At 49.4% G+C, this 23,126-nt stretch overlaps 2 protein-coding genes and 1 long non-coding RNA gene across 7 annotated transcripts in view; 1 reads left to right on the top strand and 2 right to left on the bottom strand.

Annotated features, from left to right (window-relative positions):
• The window catches only part of GALNT16 (polypeptide N-acetylgalactosaminyltransferase 16), a 102,661-nt gene extending 100,698 nt beyond the window's left edge, over window positions 1-1,963 (bottom strand). The window contains exons 1-2 of one of the 2 annotated variants that reach the window (XM_015473233.3): window positions 1,876-1,963; window positions 906-1,195 (exon numbers count right to left, since the gene is read on the bottom strand). In XM_015473233.3, coding sequence (XP_015328719.1) covers window positions 906-1,082 — 177 coding nt within the window. In that variant the 5' untranslated portion in view covers window positions 1,083-1,195; window positions 1,876-1,963. 2 annotated transcript variants of the gene reach the window in all.
• LOC112448518 (uncharacterized) lies at window positions 958-11,775 on the top strand. 2 transcript variants are annotated; one of them, XR_009496238.1, is made up of 4 exons: window positions 958-1,044; window positions 5,465-5,606; window positions 10,826-11,235; window positions 11,599-11,775. It is a non-coding gene; the product is annotated as an uncharacterized lncRNA (long non-coding RNA). The 2 variants fall into 2 exon arrangements; XR_003036897.2 differs by having other exon boundaries at window positions 5,465-8,049.
• Window positions 7,640-23,126, bottom strand: part of EXD2 (exonuclease 3'-5' domain containing 2) — a 67,052-nt gene continuing 51,565 nt past the window's right edge. For all 3 annotated transcript variants that reach the window (XM_059890905.1, XM_024998099.2, XM_002690983.6), the window contains one exon: window positions 7,640-22,130. In XM_059890905.1, coding sequence (XP_059746888.1) covers window positions 21,914-22,130 — 217 coding nt within the window. In that variant the 3' untranslated portion in view covers window positions 7,640-21,913. The remainder of the gene's footprint in view (window positions 22,131-23,126) is intronic.

The raw sequence follows: 23,126 nt of genomic DNA, 5'->3' as shown, positions 1-23,126 counted from the left end.
TCCGCCCCCATCCGAAGGACGCGTCCTGCCCGAGGGCGCCTCTCGCGGGTCCCGGAACCTCCCGTCTCAACAGGTGCCCCTGCCACACACTGCTGTCACCCGGGGCCCAGGAGGAGGCGGTGACAGGCACGCCCCAGTCCAGGCCCCTAGCGCGGGAGGGCACCCCTGCACCTCCATCGACGCCCCAGCCATGCCCTGCCATTCGCACTGACGTCGCGGGGCTGGCCGCAGACACTGCTAGTTCACCCGTGGTGATGGACTGATGTTGGGGCGAGGGACGCCTTCAGGACGAGACCTTTCCCCGATCCAGAGAACCCTGGGAGTAGTCATAGGGAGTCCTCATGACAAGGTTCAAGTTGACCGGGTCTGAGAAGGGGGCTCGAAGTCCAGCACAGCCCCTAGCGACCGTGCCTCACCCAGCGTCCCCAATCCATGTCCTTTGCCCCCAAGAGACTAGGGGGAGAGCACGGCCACCCACGCGCTTAGCAGCGTGCGGTTCCCACTGCCCGCTTGCGGTGCGCAAGGGCCAGCTGCCTCCGCCGACGGGTGAGGCGGAGGTAACCCCTAACCCCCAACCCCCGGCCCCTGCTCCCCGGGCCCCGCGGCGCAGTGCCGAGAGCGCCGCCACGTTCCCAGTCGCGCGCGCACGCCGGGCCCACCAAACTTGCAGTACTTTCTCCCAGCCCCCACCCGCTGTCACCCTCCCTCCATCCTTGCGCCCTGGCCCCGCTAGCCCGACAGAGGTTGCCATAACAACGGACAGGAATGCTCCAACGTATACAAAGCCGGCGGAGCGCGGCGGGCACGCAGCCCCCGGCCCGGCCCCGCGCCCTCTGCAGCCGCGCGGGGCTAGGACGCGCGCCGCGGCTCCCCGGCCGCCCACCCCGAGCGCAGCGCGTACTCACAATGAGCGGGATGGTGCGGTCCTCTCGGAGCTGGTCTGGCCTCCCGCCCGCCCTCTTTGCGCCCCGGCCGCCGGAGGATGCTGCGTGGGCTCGGTTGTCCTGCCATAAGTAGTAGAAAGTGCCCAGGATCCAGGCTACGGTCAGAATGGCGATGGCATTGGCGCGGATCTTCCTCATGGTGGGCGGGCGGACGCCCGGAGTAGGGGCCCGGGCTGGCGTGCTCTCGGGGCCGGGGCGGGGGCACTCTCAGCCCCAGCTGTTTGTTTTCGCTCGCGCGGGGCTGCTCGGTCCTGCAGAGCAGAAAAAGGAGAGAGGTGGGGGGTGGGGGGGTGATAGGGAGAGACAGGAGCGCGGAGCGATCCTCACGGTCCTAATGCCCTTTCAGCCCCAGGCGCGCGCCTCCCCCGGGCGCCCATTCATTCGCTCGCAGAGCCCGCCCAGCGCTCCAGCCCCGGCGGGTTGCCGGGCCGCTGCGCCCGGGGAAAGGAGCGCAGCGAATGCGAAGCGGCGCAGGAGGAAGGCCCGGCGAGGCAGACGCCCGCGGCGGAATGGCGACGGGCCAGAGCCAGTCTCGACTCCAACTGCTCCGCGACCGAGCTCACGGCGCCTGCCCCCGCGCGGCCCGGGTCTGTCCCGCCTACCTCCACCCACTCCCGGACCGAGCGGCCCTGAGTCACCGGCTGGAGATGCGCGACCCCGGCCGGAGCCCGCGCCGCGGAGCTGCAGTTCTGGGGCTGCGCTCTGGACAGGGTTTAAGGTGTGTTCGGCGAGTCCTTGGGAAGGGGCAGCTGGGTGCGAGGAGAGTCTGGAGTTTGCACCGGGATCCTCCGCAGCCTAGGATGCCGAGCCGCCAGAGGGCCCGCCCCGAGGAGGGATTGGAAACCGGTGCACTTGACATTCGAAGAGAGCGAAGGGGAAGAGACGCGGCTTCACAGCCAGTGAAAGGAGATTGTGGGTACAACCACCTCACCTCATCCGTTGTCCTGGGGCTCCCAGCGTTCACGACGCTTCCCTCCACCCCGCCTCATTGTCCGCTGGACAACTCCAGGGTATCGTCATCACCGTTTCATCAGGAAGAAGGGAGGAGGCCAGAGAGGCTGGAAGATTCGCCCGAGGCCACACGACTAATTAGTGGCAGAGCCCAGTCTAGAAACCACCTCTCCGTCTGACACTTAAAGCAAAGTTCAAAACACGGTGCTGAGAGACACGGACACAGAAACCAGTGAGATTCTGCCCCGGCTGTATGTGAACTACTGTCACTTCCGAGCAGAAAGCAAGGTGGACTAAGTTCTAGGAGACCAGGATCAGGCATGAAACAGACATTCAGGGAATAGATATTAAATTAACTAACCAAGCAGAGGTCACAGAGGAAGAAATACTGTACCGCAAGGCAGTCTTAAGGAAAGGCTTCTTAAAGAAAGTGGATAAATTCTTCGAATAAAGTCTTAAGAGGCAGGAAAGGGGAGGACAGGGCAGGGTGTGAGCTCCATCAACAGCCTGAGCAAAGGTCCAGAGGATGAAAGTGCTTGATGTTTTCAAAGAAGAGAGGTACCTGGCGGTGCTGGGCACCAGGATCTGGAAAGGGTGGGAGTTGAGGTTGGCAGGCTGAGGGAATCTGGACCCAGGAGGCCCTTACATGTGAGAGGCAGGGTTGTCAAGGAGTTTGTGTCCTGCTGGTGCTCCTGGACACTGGCTGGTCTGAAAGACCACCTCAGGTCCTGGCCTCTAAATGAAGCTGGCAGATGGTATGGTCACAGCTCATGCTTTATCCTACCACCTCCATCAGCACCCCTCCTTCCCTGTTTCTCCAGCAGCAGGACTGAAATGTGCATGTAGTAGATGCTCCATACATTTCCATTGGAGTGAAGTAAATTGAAGGAAGAAAACCTGAGTAGGTTTTCTGGCTGCAGAAAAGTCATCATTATAACTGCAATATCCTTTCCTCACTCTGAAGTCTCACCATGAGGACAAATCCAAAAATGACCCTACCAAGAATGTGACCCTAAGAAGGGTCATGGACAAAAAAGGATCTCACCAAGAGCTCTGTAAGAGTAGCAGGGAATCTGAGGCAGGAGGAGATGGTAACAGGAGCAGTAGGAGAAGGTGGGGGGATACCTGCCAGCCTTACTGTCCCCCGTCTGCCCTGCCTGGAGAGTTTAATTAGACTGCAACAGGGACCAGGATTCATTTCCACAGACCAAGAAAACCGCTATCCAGCCACTCTCTGGTTTCTGCAGGAATCATGGGGCAGATCCAGGGGTCATGTTCTCTCTGGGAAGCCAGGGAGACCTTGCTCCTTAGCAATCAGGCCCCACAGGCATCTCCAGACAATGAGAAAATGTTAGGGAACTGCCATCCTGGTGTCCCCACCTCCGTCCAGGCTCTCAGGTCAGCCAGATGGGAAGACTCAGAGAATGGCCTTCTGTTGCTATAGGCTGCTCCCTCCATCAGCCTGGTCTTTGCATGTCTAGTTGCCTTCGGTCATGAAGAACCGGGTGAGAGGATGTGGAATCCAAAGACATCCCATCAGCACCCTTCAGCATGGGGGATGAAGCTGGATCAGGCCAAACTGAAATCAGGCTGATGGGTTTCTGATGGCTCCAGAAGGAGGGCTCCATGAGAGGAAGGGAAGGAGGATCTGGGATTTGTCAGGATTTCTGCAAGTCTCACCCCTTATTCCCCAGGGCTCAGTGGGGAGGATGCCATACATCTGCCCCAAATTATCACTGCCTGGTAATTCTGTCCCGAAGACAAACTTCCCCATTCAGTTCAGTTCAGTTGCTCAGTCATGTTTGACTCTTTGTGACCCCATGGACTGCAGCACGCCAGGCCTCCCTGTCCATCACCAACCTCCCAGAGCTTACTCAAACTCATGCCCAATTGAATTGGTGATACCATCCAACCATCTCATCCTCTGTTGTCCCCTTCTCCTCCTGCCTTCAATCTTTCCCAGCATCAGGGTCTTTTCAAATGAGTCAGCTCTTCGCATCAGGTGGCCAAAGTACTGGAGTTTCAGCTTCAACATCAGTCCTTCCAATGAATATTCAGGACTGATTTCCTTTAGGATGGATGATTGGATCTCCTTGCAGTCCAAGAGACTCTAAGAGTCTTCTCCAGCACCATAGTTCAAAAGCATCAATTCTTCGGTGCTCAGCTTTCTTTATAGTCCAACTCTCACATCCATACATGACTACTGGAAAAATCATAGCCTTGACTAGACGGACCTTTGTTGGCAAAGTAATGTCTCTGCTTTTAATATGCTGTCTAGGTTGGTCCCCACTCAATCCTCATCAAAAAAAGAAAAAAAAAAAAAAACCAAAACACCATAGGAGTGTAGCCTCTCTGGGGGGTGTTAGACTTCACAGGCAGCCCCTCTTTAAAAATAAGCACAAGAAACTTCCCTTGGGGGTGGAGGGTGGGGGCAAGTGATTTCATGCTCATTTGACCCCCAGAAATTTGATATAGACAGAGGTTGAGTGATGAGTCATTAGTCACAGGCACACTGGAAGAGTTGGGAACTCGCAGCTGCCACCGTGGCTACAGTGCATGGTCATTCTTCCAGATTCTAATCCCAAATAGACACAGAGCTGAGGCTCAGCCCTCCCTGAGATGGATTTCAGTGTTCAGAGATGACTGGGAACATCGTTCCCTCTCTGGGCCTAGCTAGGAATGACTCCACAGAACCATAGAAGAAAAGCAACACCTAAGAGACTTAGTGGTGCCTAACATCAGTGAACTTCGAAACCAACAACGGTGATAATAATAGCTACAGTTCGCTGAGTTCCTAGCAGGTGCCAGCTGCCGGGCCGGGATCTCACACACATTATCTCTAAAGCCCCTGAAAACTGCAGGTGGCTCAGGGAAGCTCTCAGTTGCAGAGAGTCACACAACAGGTGGGCAGAGGGGCTGGGTTCAGTCCCATTTTCTATACCAGTGTCTGGGCACCAGTGCCTGGCTTCTGAGGCCACTGGGGAGTTTGCAGGGTGGTCAGAAGTCCTGTGTGCAGGGACCTCACTTCGTGCTCTGGGCCTCCATTTTCTTTTCTGGAAAAGAAGGGATGTAGAGAGATGACCTCCAGGTCATCCATTCTGGACTCCAGCTGTGCCATTTCGGACTTGCAGTTCCTTGGGCATTGTTTTTCTTGTGACATCCCTCTTGGACACTGTCCCCTTCTCTTTAAAAGTGCTGAAGCCCATGTAAGCTGGGCAAAGTGCTGCATGCTCCTGGCATTCCAAGAGGTCCCAGGGAACTGTCTGCCCCTGTGAATTTGATGCATGGATTTGAGGGGGGGGGGCGGTAACAGAGGGCAGAAAGGATATAGGTCAGTGTGAGGCCCTAGCTCTGGAGTTCAACAACGTGAATTCAAGCGCTGGTGCTGTCACATGTGAGAGTGGTTTGGGCAAATTCTTACTCCCTCTCTTAGCCATGGTTTCCTCAACTAGAAAATGGGGCAGTGACACCCCTTAACTTGTAGCATTGTTGGGAAGGGTCAGATGAGATGAACCAAGTAACACCCAGTGGTTGGGAACCACTGGTCCTCTGAAATCCCATCCTCACAGGCCCTGCTGCTGGCTGCCGGGGTGAGGGGACTCTGGAAGGGCCTGCCAGGCACATGCAGGGGACTGCTCACCGGGGCTGCAAAGAACAGATCCCAGGTAGGCCTCTTCAAGGCCCGACAAGGATGACTGTCCTGCCCCACAGGTATGTGGCTCTCTTCCAGGCCCTCTGCTCAGCGGGCTGGACGGAGGAGAGGGGAGAGGCAGCGTGGGGCCCCAGCTTCTGCAGGTGTCCATTCTTGCCAGCACCGCCATTACCCTAGAGATGCTGGGTCACCTCCGAAGCCTCTTGCCCTGCCTGCAGCTGCAGCAGGGGCCCAGGAGGTGGGTTAATCAGGGGACTGACTAGACTCCCATGTCTGCTGTAAGCAGGAAAGAGGAGGCAGAGATGGTGAACAGAAGGCATGTTACCGTGAAACAGGCACTGTGCCGATAACCGGATCTCAGAATGCTCTCGATGACCCTGTGAGGAAGGCTTGACACTCTCCATCTCACAGATGGAGAGACTGAGGCCGGCAGAGGTCACCCAGCCATCAGGTGGCACAGACGCTACCCACTGCCTGCTGTCCCCACTTAACATACCAGCTTGTCTGAGGAAAGGTTATTTATAAGTTAGGTTTCTACAAGCCATTATACGTCAAGGAGGGGACCTGGCTCTTTGAAGGAATGAGAAGTGTTTTTTTTTAATTATTTTTATTTTTTTAGTTTGGGCTGCATGGGGTCGTCCCTGCTTCACATGGGCTTTCTCAGTTGCAGGGAGCGGGGCCACTCTCGAGTTTCGGTGCGTGGGCTTCTCATTGCGGTGGCCCCTCTTGTTGCGGAGCATGGGCTCTAGGTGTGCCGGCTTCAATAGTTGCAGCCCATGAGCCCAGATGCTCTGCAGATGCTAGATGCTCTGCCGAATGTAGAATCTTCCCAGACCAGGGATCCAACCCGTGTCCCCTGCTTTGACAGATGGACTCTCAACCACTGGACCACCAAGGAAGTTCTCGAAGAGTTCTTTATCGGTGATCATTCTATTTGACTGGAGAAGGAAATGGCAACCCACTCCAATATTCTTGCCTGGAGAATTCCATGGACAGGGGAGCCTGGTGGGCTTCAGTCCATGGGATCGCAAAGAGTTGGACATGACTGAGCACACAGTACATTCTATTTGACTGAGAACATGGCTTTTTATATCAGTTTCTGCCCCTGGAGTGTAAGCTCCCTGAGGGCAGGGGTTCTTGTATGTTTTGTTCACCTGTCCCCCCAGTTGTTGGTGTACCATGCATACTTGTTGAGTATTTGTTGGTGGAAGAAAAGGGGAAGAAGATGGGGAGGAGGGTACTCGGCGCTTCTCTGTTAAAGCGAGGGCCTGAGAGACGGTGCAGGACTAGAGCCCAGAGAAAGGGCATGACCCACCTGGGTCAGTGTGGGCTGGTGTAGTGAGTAACCCAGGCTTCCTCACAGGACTTCCGCAGCAGCAGCTGTCTGCCCCCCAACCGCAAGGCCAGGCACTAAGCCCCGCTGCCCCAGATGATAGGGTGAGAAAATCCTCTATGGTCCCACCAGAAGTCAGGGGAGGAATGACCTTGATTTTGGTGACAAACTGCAGGAACTACAAACATTATTACTGATCATGAGATGACCCAGCTGCTACATTTGGGAATAATAGGACTGCAGAGTCTGAGGGCTAATTAGAAATGTGTCAAATGCTTTTTCTTAACAGCAAGGAATTCCTTCAAAGGAGAAGTGCATAAATAAAGCCAGCTAGTCAGCAGGATTGGTCCCGGAGGCAAAGCCCTTTGCAAGCCCTCCTTGACCTCCCCATCTCACTGCCTGTCTCCTTTGCCCTGTCCCCTCCTCCTCAGCCTCTGAGGATCTGAGCAGCACAGGTCCTCAGAGAGGACCAGATGGCCCCAAATGTCAGGCCACTGCCTGTTACATGCCTCTGTCTTGCCTTTGAATGAGCACTCCTCTGAGCAGGGCCTGGCAGTCTTCTTTTGTGTATCTCCAGTGTCTAGCACAGCGTTGGGCATTGTGGCAGCGCTCACTAAGTGTCTGTGCGATGAGTGAATGAATGAATGAATATCTAGGGTGGCAATCTGCTGCTACTCCTCATTCTGTCCTAAAATGTCACCGAGACCATTCTAATAGTAAGCCAATGCCTGTTTTCCCATTAGGGTGGTATTTCCAGCCTTTCTTTCTTTCTTTTTTTTTTTTCCAATTTAAAAATGGTATTTATTTGTTTGGCTGTGCCAGGGCTTTAGTTGTGGCACGCAGATTCTTAGTTGCAACATGTGGGCTCTAGTTTCCCCACCGGGAATCAAACCCAGGCCTCCTGCATTGGGAATGTGGAGTCTTTTTAGCCACTTGCATCACCAGGGAAGTCCCTTCCCTTTCTTCTTGAATACCTACCACGCCAAGCCCTTCTAGGTGCCAGGAATACAAGCATGAGCAAAAGCTGATTCCAGCTCCTGAGGAGCCCAGTCACCGATATTAGGGCAATAGGCACAAATGGTCACCACGCGGTATAATAGACTCTATACAAGCACAAAGGCGCCTTCGTCATATGGAAGAAGTCATCTGAGAGCTGAGTCTTTTAAAGGGTAAGCAGGTGGGGAAGATAGTGGTCGATCGTTTGGTGTGTATGGGGGAGGGGGTGGTGATGGTCACCAGGTTAGAGAGATAGATGGGCCAGTTAACAGGCGTCTTGTGTGCTGTTGTAAGTAGTTTGGACTTATTCTGGAAAGCCATGAAGAACTACCCAAGATTTTTAATAGGGAATGACACGATCAGTTATTAGTTTTAGTGACGAGGCTGAAGACCACTGGCAGGGGGGCACAATGACATTGCAATAGTCCGAGCAAGCAATGCTGTGGGCTGGACTAGGGCAGAAACACTGGAGCAGAAGAGAAGGAAGGTAGACTCAAAGGATTTGGTGACCAGTTAGAGGCGGAGGTGAGAGAGACGATTTGAGGATAACACGTCCATTTCTTGGTAGGAGACAAGTGCTTGGTTTAAGGTAACCACTAACTGAAAGAGAGAGCACAGGAGGAGGAGCAGATTTAGGAGACATGTTCTACTGAACTTGAGTTCTCTGTGATCCACCCAGAAAGGAAGTTTTAAATCCAGGTCTGGTGCTCAGGAGAAGAGTGGAAGAGGTCAGTTAAGCAGAGAAAACCATAACACAACTGGGGCAGAAACAGCTGGGAGGCTACCTGTACCCAGCACCTAGGAACGGGGGAGATGGCATGTGCACCAGAAATCAGGACCTCTGGATTCCTCGTGTGAAGACAAAGAGACAGAATTAGCTTTTTCCCCTGTCAGATGCCCTGTTTCAAGGCCCTGGACCCAAGTTCTTAGTAATACTCATCTTTTTGTCAAGGACTTCATCATTTGGTACATGTTAGGACAGACCTTTCCACCTAGGTCTGGAACAAAATTTGCCTCATAAACAGGTCAGTGATAAGACCAGAGAGCATCTGAATTGAAAAGAGGCCTTAGTCCTGCATTTCCTTCCATCTAATGGTGCCTGTCGGAGAAGGCAATGGCACCCCACTCCAGTACTCTTGCCTGGAAAATCCCATGGACGGAGGAGCCTGGTGGGCTGCTGTCTATGGGGTCGCACGGAGTCAGACACGACTGAGCACCTTCACTTTCACTTTTCACTTTCATGCATTGGAGAAGGAAATGGCAACCCACTCCAGTCTTCTTGTCTGGAGAATCCCAGGGACAGGGGAGCCTGGTAGGCTGCCATCTATGGGGTCGCACAGAGTCAGACACGACTGAGGCGACTTAGCAGCAGCAGCAGCAATGGTGCCTATAATTGAAACCTCCATTTTCCTTGAGAACTAGGAAGTGGAAATTAAGGGAATGTTCCCAGGATTGGTATACATTTTGAAGCTTTCAGCAGGCTGAAAATACCCGTCGATATATTTTGAAGTGTAATTTCCACTCCCTTACCAGCCAAAATAATTGAACAGGAAGAAAAAGCTGTTAATGCAGGAGGCATATGACATCAGATCCACATTGCCTGCAGATTTACCATTTCAAAGCAATTGAGGGTTTTTACAGCCAATGTTTACAGTCATACATGTCCCCGCTCACTGGAGCCACCCTCTGAAGCCAACAAAGGGCCCATCAATCTGGCTTGGACACTGAAATTGTTCACAGTGTCTGCAGCTGATGTCAAAGCAGAGAGAATTTTTTAAACTTATGATGCTATTTTGTCAGTACATAAATCGTAGGGTGTTTCGGCCTGGTAGGTGGTATAAACCGCTGGGGCTGCCAGTACTCACGGAGCCAGTGGAGGCAGGGCTCCACAATGGCCTGGCCAGGTCCAGCTTCCTTTCTCACTTGGCATCCCTGACCCCAGGTTCCTGCACAGATTGTCCTCTTACTCTAGTCCGAAGTGATTTGTGCCTCTTGCCCAACCAAAAATGCCTGCCTCTGCCTCCAGCCCAGCGACAGTGGATCCAAGAGGTGTAGATTCTTCAGCAGAGGGTCATGCCGCTTCTCACAGTCTCTGCTGGGCTTGGCAGGAGAGACAGACAATAGACTTTATAGGTGTTCATCTTCCGTCTGCTGCCAATGCCTCTGCGTGTGTGTGTGTGCACGCACATGCTATTTTTCAGGTCTTCAACTTCAGATCTTTCCTGGAATTACTGATTTCTTTCACTATATTTGTGTCCAAAGGAAGTTTCTAAACCCATGTCCAACATTTGCCTTTCTTTCCATTTCATCACTTATCTTTCCGAAGGCCCTTACCTACAGACAGAGCATCTGGTATGTTCTTGGGCACTTGGAATGATTAGGAGGCGACAAGCTGGGGTTTTAGTCCTGGTTATGCCATAAGCCAGCTTGGTGACCCTGGAAAAGTCACTTATCCGAACTTCTTTCTCATGTTTAAAATGAGGGGTTTGGTACAATAAGACTCAGCAGGTCCTTTCTAGTGGTAGCATCTTATTGTTCTGTTTACTTATTTTAATTTTTTAAAACCATTCTGTGCCCCAGCAAGAATTATTGGCAATGAACTGAGATGCAATTTTCTTCATTATCACTGGGTCCCCTGGCACACATTACATATATACATACGCATCCAAACAATTGCAGATGGTCCATTGCCTGAAGAATCTGAAAATTTCCAGGATATAGAGACCTAAAAAGGAGATATTGGAAGAATGTGCAAGAGATTGTTACATCCAGGGATACCTCTGAGGAGGGGACCTTGAGGTGAACAGGAGTGGGAGATTTCACTGTATATTCATTGTTTTATAGCTTTGGGATGTTTTGCCACATGCACTCATCACCTCTTCAGTGTAAAACTTTTTTAAAGCAAGAGTGTTTTCCTTTCTCTTTCTTCTACCGCGGGCCCCTCTGCAGCTCAGCTCCTAGCTGGGGAGGAGGAGCCCCTGGTGGGGCTGGCGTCAGCCTCTGGAAGCTGCCCCTAAGCCCAAGCCCTCGCTGGCCAACAGCCCAGCTCCCCCGGCGCCTGAAGAGGGTCTGCGGACGCACAGTGCTTCCGGCTGCCCTTGCTAGTGGCTCTCCGGCTGTGCTGTCAGAGCTGGTACAGAACCTCCATTCAAGGGCAAGCCCTGATGACTCCAGCAGCCAGACAGAGGCAGAGGGACCTACGAATTCGGCAGAGAGGGAAGTGCATCCAGCCTTCAATCCACCAGATCTGGCTATTCCCTTTCAAAGACAGATCGCCTTTTGTGGTGTGTTTTCTGCTGCTAATACAACATGAAGACAGAAACATGAAAGAAAAAGAACAAAAGGGCCAGAGATGAGTGGTGAGAAAGGGTTTCTAAGGCGCCTCCTTCTCCCCACGCTGCCCGCCTCTGCTGGGCAGAGCTGGGCTGTGGTCCCACGTCCCTGGTTTCTCAGCCGCGCGACCCAGCTCCTCCTCATGGCATCCACCCGGCCTTCCTCTTCACCTCCTCTTCCGACTGTCCCCTTCAGTGGGTGCTGGGCCGTCCACCCCTCCTGTCCATCTCCTCCTCCTCCGGCTTGCCTACTGCACTGCCACTCTGCCCAGCAACAGCTGCCGCGGCTAAGGGCAGCTTAGACGTTTCCCAAGACGAAGGCTGCTACCTGCCCCACCACGTGGGGTTGCTCAAGGTAGGTTCCTCCAAGCCTCCCTTCTTTCTTTCCAGGGTCAGTAAAGCCCGGGTGAGGCCAGGAGGATGACTGAGACGCGGAGACAGACAAGGAGCCGCAGATGGAGATGCACTCTTGGGAGAGATGAGAAGATACAGGGCGTGAGGAAAAGCAGCCTCGGGGAAGGAAAAGGCAGAGAGCGAAAACCAACAAAAGCGTAATAAATCCGAAAACCAGAAGGGCCTGAAGAGAAACTGTCCAGAGAGAAGGGGTGTGAGGTCAGAAGGGAGAAGCAGGAGGGGTGGGGATGGAGGCCGAGGAATGGCGCAACAGAAATCTCTCAGGAAGGGTCACTCACCTCCCGGAGCTGTCGGGCTTGTTGGCTGCAGCGAGCCGAATCTATTTAAAAACACACCAGGCATTTTGCCTCGTTCTGTTTCCCTGCCCAGAAAGGGCTGGAGCCAGAGGCTCAGGGAACCGTTCCAGCCTTAGGACCCTGCACGGGCCACAGGGCTGAAGACCCGCTTGCCCTTTCTGGGAATCACCCACCTTCGCTTGCGAGTTGCGGGGGCCACTCAACGCGCAGCATCCTGATGGCAGTCCCTAAGGTTACCGGTGTCATCCGCTTCCCACTGGGAAAGACTCGACCATGTCCTTCATTCTGTCTTCAAGCTAGTTGAAAAGCAGATGCTGCTCAAATGGACAGCTGCTCTAAAGGGATGCTCCAAGAGAGCTCCCTGACCCGTGGGAATACACTTAACGATGACTGGAGGGGCCTGGGGTGGATTGGATTACAGCGAGACAAAGTAGAGAATGTGAAAGGACATCAAGGATAAAATGGCCCTGGGGAAACCATATGGGACTTGAATGGGAAAAACCTGTGCATCTTTTGGAACGCTCTGACCTGGAGATGATCCGACTCCTCATCCACCTGGCACAGAGGGGTACAAAATTAGAAGTGGCTAGGAGTAGTGGCCAAGGAAAGCCATCCGTGCAGACTTTGTTTTCTCCCCTGCTGAGAGGGTGGGTCTGAGAGGTTCTTCCTTCCCTGGCTCTGGAGCCCATTATATTGTGTAAAATACTTTTCAAGGCTGAATATAAGTCCTCTGCTCTGCATGAGATTTACATTCTTGAGAAACTTAGTGTACAAATCACACCAAATTTTGCTTGCCACAGGAGTTGGCTTTTCAAAATAAATTTGAGGTCAGCCCTATGTTTAAAAAGGATGGCTTTTGAAGGTGAATAATCATCCTGGTTCATGTTTGTAACTTTGGAATTTTAAATGTCGATTTGGGTGGTCATGGCAGTTACGGGGGAGGGGATGGGGTGAGGGGGGCTGCCTAGAGATCCATCTACAGTTTCCTTTTAAGTTGCAGTGAAACAGTACGTTAAAACAAACCCAAAACCTAAGTAGATAAGTGTGTTGCAGGAGCTACTGCTGAAGAAATAAGACATTAAAAAAATTTATTACAGAAACTTTTAAATATATATTAAAAGAAGTAGAAAGCCTAATGTAAAAAAAACCCAGCCTAGACACTTAACAACTCATGGCCGATCCTATGAGAAACATGGACTTTGGGCCAGATGACAGATCCAGAGGATGAGCTTTGTATAGTGTAAGACAAATAGGTTGGTTCTACTGAGGCTGCAGGATCCAGATTGCTATACAAATGCCCTAGACCAGAGCCTAGAAGACTAGAGCTTAGAGTATGAGGAGAAGGGCAGAGACATTCTTATTTAGCAAAGAAACCTAAGACTTAAAAGCAAACTCACACACATTCGCATTCCATTTCTGCCCCTCTGAAGGATGCACAATGCACAAGTCATAGTTAACAGTGGTTACTGTCAGGAAGGGAAGGACTGGGGAGGAGGTCCTTGTTCATTATATGTTTAAAAACAAATTTTGTCCTACGTGCACGTAATATTTCTTCTTAAAAGCAACTTGTTAAAAACAAACATGAAGCTTCGCTGTACCCAGTTCCCCTGGGAGTGACAAAAAACCTCCAGACTGCCTGGACTCAGACCACCAATGTCATCACATTTTGACCTGGATTTGCTGTGTTACACTAATCTGCTCAGCCACCTGAATGTACACCCTCCCAACCCCAAGCTGTACATCATCAGGATGTATGTTTCATGTAATACACAAACTCCAGCCCTTCATGATTACATGAATTAGTCGCTATGTTTGACCCCAGGGACTAGAGCCCACCAGGCTCCTCTCTGATCATGGGATTTCCTAGGCAGGAATACTGGACTGGGTTGACATTTCCTTCTCCAGGGGATCTCCTTGGCTTAGGGATCAAATCCATGTCTCCTGCATTGACATGTGGATTTTTTACCACTAAGCCACCAGGGAAGTCCCCTAATGACATAGGTGTGTATATATATATATATATATATATATACCCACACACACACATTTGTCAAAATTCACCGAGCTGTACTTGTAAGATTTGTATGCTTTATTGCATTTTCACTATATTACACTCCAATAAAGTATTATTAACAGCAGCAAACATTTCAGCCCTTGTGTACAAATAAACCAAAGAATCACCATTTGGGGGTTTATTGGGTTGGTGGTTCAGAGAAAACAGTTGTTTTGAGAAAACAACATGATGTGGACTTTCTGCAAAAACTTGCTCCTTGGAAGCTACCGCGACAGCATGTGCTTTTGGTTAAGCATTCCATGGCTGAAACGCAACTCGATGCTAAAATGCCGAGAGGATGAGGCAAAATCTTGGCCAAGGTCAAGCTCTGCTGATGGTTTGAGGGGGGATGGCAGCCAACTCTCTGCACTTGTATAACATTTAAAAAAGAAAAACTAACCCCAAGTCATCTTCTGTTCCGTTTCGGAGCCAACTTTAGTCTTGCTCATTGTATCCAAGAACTCAGAGGAAGCCATATGGGCTACAGCTCGGGCTGACCAAACCTCCAGGGCCAAACATACAGATCTTGATTGGAAAGGAACTGAGCCAACTGACTGGGGCTCCAATTGGCGCTGTGAGATGTAACAAAGTGAAGTGAAAGTCGCTCAGTCATGTCCGACTCTTTGCGACCCCACGGACTGTCCATGGAATTCTCCAGGCCTAAACACTGGAGTGGGTAGCCTATCCCTTCTCCAGGGGATCTTCCCAACCCAGGGATCGAACCCAGGTCTCCCCCATTGCATGTGGATTCTTTACCAGCTGAGCTATCAGGGAAGCCGGAGATAAAACAAAAGATGTCTACATTTTAGGAGAGGGGAGAGATATATACGTTAGCCTCCTTTTTGGCAATCTGTTCGTTGATCCAGAACAACAACAAAATGACCCCAATATGGTAGAAAAAGGGGGACTCATGTCTACATTGAAGTGATTATTGTGAAAAGAGCTTCAAGTTTAGCATACTTGGTACAAAATTTATGCAACACAAAGCCAATACACCATAACCTCTTTGGGACCGAAATGAAGCACAATGATGGACTGGAATATGTATCTTTTGCCAGGTCACAGAGAATGGATACACAGAGGGCAAAATGTCTCTTGGTAGCTTATAAAATACAATCTTTACATTTTGCATGTGTCTGTCTCGCTGGTGGCCAGAAAGGTAAGCAGGACAAAGGCCCAGGTGGGTCAGGGTTATAGAAAGGCAGGCCCTAGAGACTTCTCAAGTGTCCCTGGCAGTTAATTGTCTTAGGACGCATGGATGGAGAACAATGTGTTAACACAGTGGACCCCTCAAATTTTCTTAGGTAGTCCTGACAGCATAAAAAGAGAATATTAACTTACTGATTTAACGTTTTCCTTTCCAAGTGCCCAGTTCTATTCAATTCTCTCTCTATGGCACAGCCTCAACATCTCCGATCTTTAAATGAGAAACCTTGTTTTCTTCCTCCCCAACATCCTCCCATTTACAACACTTGGCAAAGATGCCTCATTTCTATTCCATGCCAATTTCTTATTAAGCCTTACGGCACTGGCAATGTGGGTGAAGATAAAGATTTCTCTTCTTTACTGTCAAATAGTGAACGGAATAGAAATGTGAGTTCCTTAAGGCCACACTCAGTGCATCTCTGGTGAGAGGAGTACTTTGACCCCAGGTGGAGCTCCGGATGGAGGGAGCAGGCTTGGCCCTAGTCAGCAGGCTGAGAGGACACAGCGTGGCATCCTGGCTTCCTCACCCCGCTTCCCTTCATGCACAGCTGCATTCCCGGGGCTGGGATGGGATGAGAATGTGAAACCAAGCAGAAGGTACACAGCACCCACGGGAGAGCGCCACATCAAACAACAGGGGGATGTATTACAGAATGCCACGCTAGTAGGCCCCTTACGGCACAGCTAATTCAAACTCCTAGTTTTATCGGTACAGAAAGGAATCCAAAAAAGTTAAGTGATTGGTCCAAAGACACATAGCTGATGGCCAGAACCAGACACTATCACCAAGGCCTCTTGATCCTCCAATACACTATACAATTGAGTTTGAAGTAAAGTCAAAGTCACTCAGTCGCGTCTGACTCTCTGCAACCCCATGGACTACACAGTCCGTGGAATTCTCCAGGCCGGAATACTGGAGTGGGTAGCCTTTCCCTTCTCCAGGGGATCTTCCCAACCCAGGGATCGAATCGAGGTCTCCCACATTGCAGGCGGATTCTTTACCAGCTGAGCCACAAGAAGCAAAATATAAAGGTAAGTCCAAAAAAGAATACATTTGAATCCGTTCTAATGAGGTGGATGAAACGGGAGCCTATTATACAGAGTGAAGTAAGCCAGAAAGAAAAACACCAATAAAGTATACTAACGCATATATAAGGAATTTAGAAAGATGGTAACGATAACCCTGTACGTGAGACAGCAAAAGAGACACTGATGTATAGAACAGTCTTTTGGACTCTGTAGGAGAGGGTGAGGGTGGGAGAATGGCATTGAAACGTATAATATCATATGTGAAACAAATCGCCAGTCCAGGTTCGATGCATAATACAGGATGCTTGGGGCTGGTGCACTGGGATGACCCAGAGGGATGGTATGGGGAGGGAGGTGGGAGGGGGGTTCAGGATGGGGAACACGTATACACCCGTGGCGGATTCATGTTGATGTATGGCAAAACCAATACAATATTATAAAGTAATTAGCCTCTAATTAAAATAAATTTATATTTTAAAAAAAAGGTAAGTCCATGGACTATGCTCCCATCCTCCCCCACCAACCAAATAAATGTACATTCTTTAAAACTGCCCATGTCCCAGTCTCCTATTTCTTTCCACCCCTACCAGCTCACTAAGCTCAAATTTCGGATTCTCATCCAGGACTTAATAGATACCCTGGTGGTCTGAGCAGTCAGAATCCCAACTTTACCCCAGCATGTTGCAACCTGAGAAGGGAGATCTTTGGGAAGCAGGTGTAGCGTGTAAGTAGCCTCTAACAACTCAGGAATATCTGGACCACACATCACGTTGATAACGCTGACTGTAAACTTAGCGGTTCTTGAAGCTTATGCTGGCAGGAAGGCAACAGGCTACCCATCAGGCAAAAGAGAAAAAATCAAGAATTAAAAGCAAATAAGGAAGTTGCAAGGAGGGCAAACGCCTTGAGTTCGGTCTGGAGGATGTGAGATTAACTATCTCCACTCAGTCCGACAGTGACCTTCTAAGGCAAGTACCACTGCCTTAGAAGAGGGAACACCCAGGAAGTGTGGACTAGGGCTTCCAACACTCCCTCTTCCTGTGCACAGGAAGTCAGCTCCTGCTTATCCCACAGGATTGCCCATTTGGTGACTGGGTGCCAACAACCAAGTTGGACACAGACAAGGCTAGTGAGGAGGAAATAATGGTCTAATGTACTTCCCACTTTCCCAAATAACATGTTGCTAGTTAAGTAAGGGCCGTGGTGCCACAGGCAAAGGCATCTCCCTGGTAGAGTGGGTGGAACAGGTACTTTTGAACAAGTGGAATGATCATTTGGCTGCGTGTCAGTCCAGCTCCATCACCTGATGCAAAACTGCCCCAGGACTGGGGACAGACGGAAGGTATTTGCTCCAGCATGAGGGGGCAACTTGGGGAATACCTAAAAAGAGTAAGTCGGTTCCAAAAAAAGTATTTTGAGGATTCCAAAAAATGTATAATTTTTACATTATCCAATCAAGAGTCCACTATATGAGAACTGGGGCTTCCCTGGTGGCTCAGTGGTGAAGAATCCGCCTGGCGGTGCAGGAGATGTAGGTTCGATCCCTTGGTGGAGAACGTCTCCTGGAGGAGGAAATGGCACAACACTTCAGTATTCTTTTTTTCTTTTTTTTTTCACTCCAGTATTCTTGCCTGGGAAATCCCATGGACAGAGGAGCCTGGACGGCTACAGTCCATGCGTGCTCGCTAAGTTGCTTCAGTCGTGTCCAACTCCTTGGAAATCTATGGACCGTGGCCTACCAGATTCCTCTGTCCATGGGATTCTTCTGGTAAGAATATTGGAGTGGGTTGCCATGCCTTCCTCCAGGGGATCTTCCCAACCAAGGGATCGAACCTACATCTCTTAAGTCTCCTGCACTGGGAGGCAGGCTCTTTACCACTAGCGATACTAGGGAGCCCCGGTTGTAGTCCATGGGGGGTGGTAAAAACATCAGACATGATTTAGTGACTAAACAAAAACAATACAAGAATAATTCTTACACCCTCTTACAGTTTATCTCATCCAAGAAAAACTGATTCTCAACTGCATTCCTGAGGGATGAGGTACTCTAAAAATGACCAAGTAAAGAACAGAAAAAACGAGACCAGAAAGAAGAATCCTTTTAAAATACGTAATAATTAGCAAACTAGTAAACTGAGAAACTATGGTACCTCTTAGAGGATGAGACATAATGAATTGAAAAAAATAGATGAATGAATGAAAAACTCAGAGAGGTAAGATAACAAAGAATTTAAATAATAGTCAAATGTTAGGGCCCCAAACATTAGAATAGGAAGCTGAACAAAAGCTCTTTCTGTCTGCTGGGCTCCTGAGAGTCTAAAATGAGGGATTAAAATGGCTTTATTTCAACAGAACACATTTTGCCATCTGATCTCTGTCTGTGACATGGATAAGAATAAGTAACTTATGGCTGCACTCTTAAGAGGGAAACAAATCCCTGAATATCATGCTTTGTTCGCTTTAGGATGGCAAATCAGTAATTGCTTGTTTATCCGTGGGGGGGAAAAAAGGCCATAACCTTTATTTTAAAATAAAATTTTTTATTTTTAATTAATATTTTTTACAATTTTCTTTTAAAACAAACAGTATTTCCAAAAATCACTGCTGCAAGGAGGAATGAGGCAAGGAAGGATGGGAGCAGAAGGGAAGCAGAAAAAAGACTCTGAGGCTGCAATCGTAATGTTCAGGCACATCAGAGGGGCCTTTGCTGTGACACTGTCTGCTCACTGCTGCTCACAGAGAAGGAAACTCAGCGAATGCCCTAGGGCGTGAGGGAAAGGGTCAAAGGCAAACATTCCCATCACAGAAACCCCTAAAAATGGATATCAATTTGTACTCACTCCAGCAACATGCCTCCCCCTCCTTGCAATCCAATTTCTAAGGTTCTAACCTAAATAAGTTAGCCAAGTTATAGTCAAAGATTTACACACAAAAAAGTTCATTGCATACATCATTGATATTAGCAAAGGATCCAAAGCAACCAAAAATTTCAACAGTGTGGGCATGGATAATAAAGTAAGGTAGAGTTACTGGAAATCTACTTTCAAAGATTTAAAGAGACAAGAAATTACTTATGATACCAGGTTAAATGAAGGAAAAATAGGATACTAAGCTATATATATGACTCTCAAGCCTGTTTAAATACTACACACAATATATGCATTTTTAAATACTGAAAGGAAATTCATAAACATACCTGCAGAGATTAGGTTTGTTCTACACGGAGGGATGATGGATTTTCATTCTTTCTTTAGATTCATCTCTAACAAGCATACACATGACTTTTATATCAGAAGAAAAAATTATTTAAAAATATGCCTACCCTAAAATGACTCATTTGAGATAGCTATTGTCAGTCTTAGGGACAGGCTGCTAAAGTCCAAGGCTGATTTAAAAACACGAAAAGATTCAAATCTAAACAGCGTGTGTTCTAAAAAGGACAGAGATTGCGTGTGCCATAGTCCAGATTTTTCCTCTGTCTTGGCTGCTGGCTCTGTGATATTAAGCTCTGCAGGGAGTTCTACTGGAGAACCCATTCCTTCTACCCTCAGCAACCACAGCTCCTTAAACGACCTCTTAGGACATGATTCTCACCTCTAAGTGTGAGGATACAGGGAAAGAGAAAGGGAGTGCCCTACTCTCTTAAGAGAAAGAGGTTTTTCTTATAAAACTTATCAAAATGACTCAAAACCAGATATACACAATCTGAAACATAAGTCGTGAGTTATGTCCAAGGTTCGGGTATAAAAGCCACTTATTTCTCAAGAATGCTTATAAAGCAAGAGCTACAGGCGCCCCCTTGTGGCAAGCTTGACTACTACGACGACCACCCATCAGTTTGGTCCTCTGCCGCGGGCTCCAGTGAAGTGACAGCCCCATAACAACCTAGTGTGCTGAACACAGGGCCCCCAAAGCAGCTGGTACTATTTGTTTTCAAGAGTTTTTGATTTAGACCCCAAAAACACCTATTTGAGGACGAGTGGGAAGGGAAGAGGAAAAAAATGCAAGATGTGCATGTGTGGTGGGCTGCTGTCCAGGGGTCAAAGCTAGGGGTGGGGGTGGGAGGCGGGGTGGGGTGGGGTGGGATGGGATAGGGGAGTCTGTGCATACATACCATGGGCTTCCCACGTGGCGCTAGTGGTAAAGAACCTGCATGCCAATGCAAGTTAGACATAAGAGATGTGGGTTCGATTCCTGGGTGGGGAAGATCCCCTGGAGAAAGGAATGGCAACTCACTCTAGCATTCTTGCTTGGAGAATCCCACGGTCAGAGGTACCCGGCAGGCTATACAGTCCATAGGGTCTCACAGAGTCGGACACGACTTAAGTGACTTAGGACACACCATGGGCTGCCACACAGCAGGGACCTATAGGATAAAGATCTCCTTCCCCAAGAGTATTCACTGATTTTACAAAGTTATAAAGCAAAAAGTTTTACATTTACAATTCATGAACTTTGTGCTTAGAAGTTGTTTTACTTATCAATGTTAGAGCAGCCATCACCAACTCAGGCACAGCTCCAAAACAGAGTTCCTGTTGAATTATGGCCATAAAAAATTTTTTTAAAGCTTGTTAAAATCTTGTAAGGTAAGAAAGTTTTCCTTATACTTTAAAAAAAGATCCTAATCACTAATAAGTTGATTTCATGCTCAAAGTGGTGGCCTCACATTTAGAAAGATGAGAAACACCACCGTTTTGAACATCAAAACGGATTAATTAATCCCAGTGTCCCAGGCAAGATGGGAGATGGAGAAATCCTCTCACTGCAACCTGACCAAATGGCTCTGGGAGAGAATTAAAGAGCTTAAAAGAGGTCAGTATTGCAAATCTGATAGAACACAGAACACTGAAGGGACCAGATACTGATTCTGAGAAAAGATAATCTTCCTCTCAGAAAGGGATTACGCTAAAAACCCTGACGTTCTGGGCAGGATTGCAACAAACAGCCAAAAGCTGAGCAAATCATCCAAGTTCTCTAGGGAGGTGGTGCTCGTGCTTCTCTGTGGCCCACCCAGGCCTCTTTCCAAAAAGAATCCCCTCCAGGGCTAGGGTGAAAACACGTGGCAGGAAGCTGCTGCCTTGGCCCTGAACAAGTAAAGGGGAGCATTTTCAAGGATGTGTATTAAACCCAAGCAGCCCAGCTGGGCCAGATCCCCATCCAGGTGAGCTCCAGCACAGCATCAAGCCAAAGAACTTCTAATCATGAGGCTGAGCTGGGAGTATGAATCCAACCCCCTTCTACCTCTCCAACCTCTAGAAGAACGTTTTATTTTTTTCTCCCTCCTAACCAGATGGGATTGAAATACTTGACAGCTCCTGTTTGAGATAAACCAACATGCTGGACAGGGAAGAAAAAAATATTAAAAACTTGAGAGTCTTGACAAGACACTTCAGGAAGAATCCTTCATGTGTCGCCTGTACAGGGAAAGCATTATAGGGAGAGGGGAAAAATATGAAGGCCAAGGTTCCCGTTTGTCCAGAAAAGGGTGGAATAGAGAATTCTCACTCTGCCCAGCTGAAATTCAAAACCAGGAGCACCCCTGAAAGCAACAGCCTTGCTCCACCAGAAGCATCCTGGGATGATCACGACGGGTTAGTATTGTGAGTGTGTCACCAGAATCTGACAATGACATTAAAACAGGAAGAGGTGACTTGGCACCCCCCGGCTCCAGCTTCCCAGGCGTCCTAACCCGGAAGGGAGGCGGCGATCACGACAGCTTGATGGGAAGGTCCTCCCCGTATTTCCGGAGCAGCTTCTGATGGTTGTGGTCCACCGACCACTGCTGGGGCAGGTGCCGGGGCTGCATGGAGTCCAGGAAGTGCTGCCGCCAGCGGCTCTCCAGCTGCATGAGGGAGCGCAGCCCGCCCTGAGTGTGGCGCTGCACCACCTTCAGCCCGTGAGGAATGTAGTTTTCATTGGAAATCCTGCCAAGACACGAAGGACAAGGGTCTGAGGAAAGCAAGCACAGGACAGCATCTCAACAGCTCCAGGTGCTGTGGGCCAAGGGGCTGCCATGGGGTACAGAGAGAGGCTATGGACTCCTGAGGGGTGGCTACTTTGATGCTTTTAAAAACATCTTTCCCATATCTGACTTTCTAAAAATAGTTCGAACATACTAAGCACAATCAATCCCAGAGAAGGCATCTGGGGATTCTGAGCTATACTTATGGGAAGGCCACTGCACAATGCTCAACCCTACTAGCGGGGGCCCACTGCCTAGCGGATGACGGGTGGAGAACAGAGGTCTTTCACTTACTCAAGGGTTTCCTTCCTATCGGCTCACCCTTCTTTTTTTTTTTTTAATATTTATTTATTTGACTGCACTGAGTCTTAGTTGCAGCACGGAGGATCATCAATCTTATTGCAGTGTGTGGAATCTTTAGCTTCGGCCTGTGGGATCTAGGGCTTCCCTGGCAGCTTAGATGGTGAAGGATCCATCTGCAATGCAGGAGACTCGGGTTCAGATCTAGTTCTATCAGATCCAGGGATAGAACCTGGGCCCCCTGCACTGGGAGCGCAGAGTCTTAGCCACTGGACCACCACGGAAGTCCCTCGCCCTTCTTTTAAGCTACTCATTCTGATCGATACTTAGTCTTTATATGAGCTCTTCAATCAGCCCACATGTTCCGGGTTTTCATCACAGTGTAATACTTGAATGTAAAATAAAGGCGACATATTTCTTTGGTGCCTTCATTCTCATACAAAGAAATGCCAAACCACATCCACAAGACGTGTTTTGGTCACAACGAAATGCTACCGTGGTTGCTCAGTTGCACAGCTCGTGCTGTTTAATGAGAAGATGAAGCCCTGCTTCCTTTCTCACTAAGATGCCTTGTGAACAGTGCCACCAGCTCCTGTGAATGAAAGGCTTTCTCTGTCTGGGATTCAGTTCTTCTCCCTGCGTCTACACCCCACTCTCA

Source organism: Bos taurus, chromosome 10 (assembly GCF_002263795.3).
Source record: "Bos taurus isolate L1 Dominette 01449 registration number 42190680 breed Hereford chromosome 10, ARS-UCD2.0, whole genome shotgun sequence".
NCBI lineage: Eukaryota > Metazoa > Chordata > Mammalia > Artiodactyla > Bovidae > Bos > Bos taurus.
This window is presented reverse-complemented; position numbering and strand designations above follow the sequence as displayed.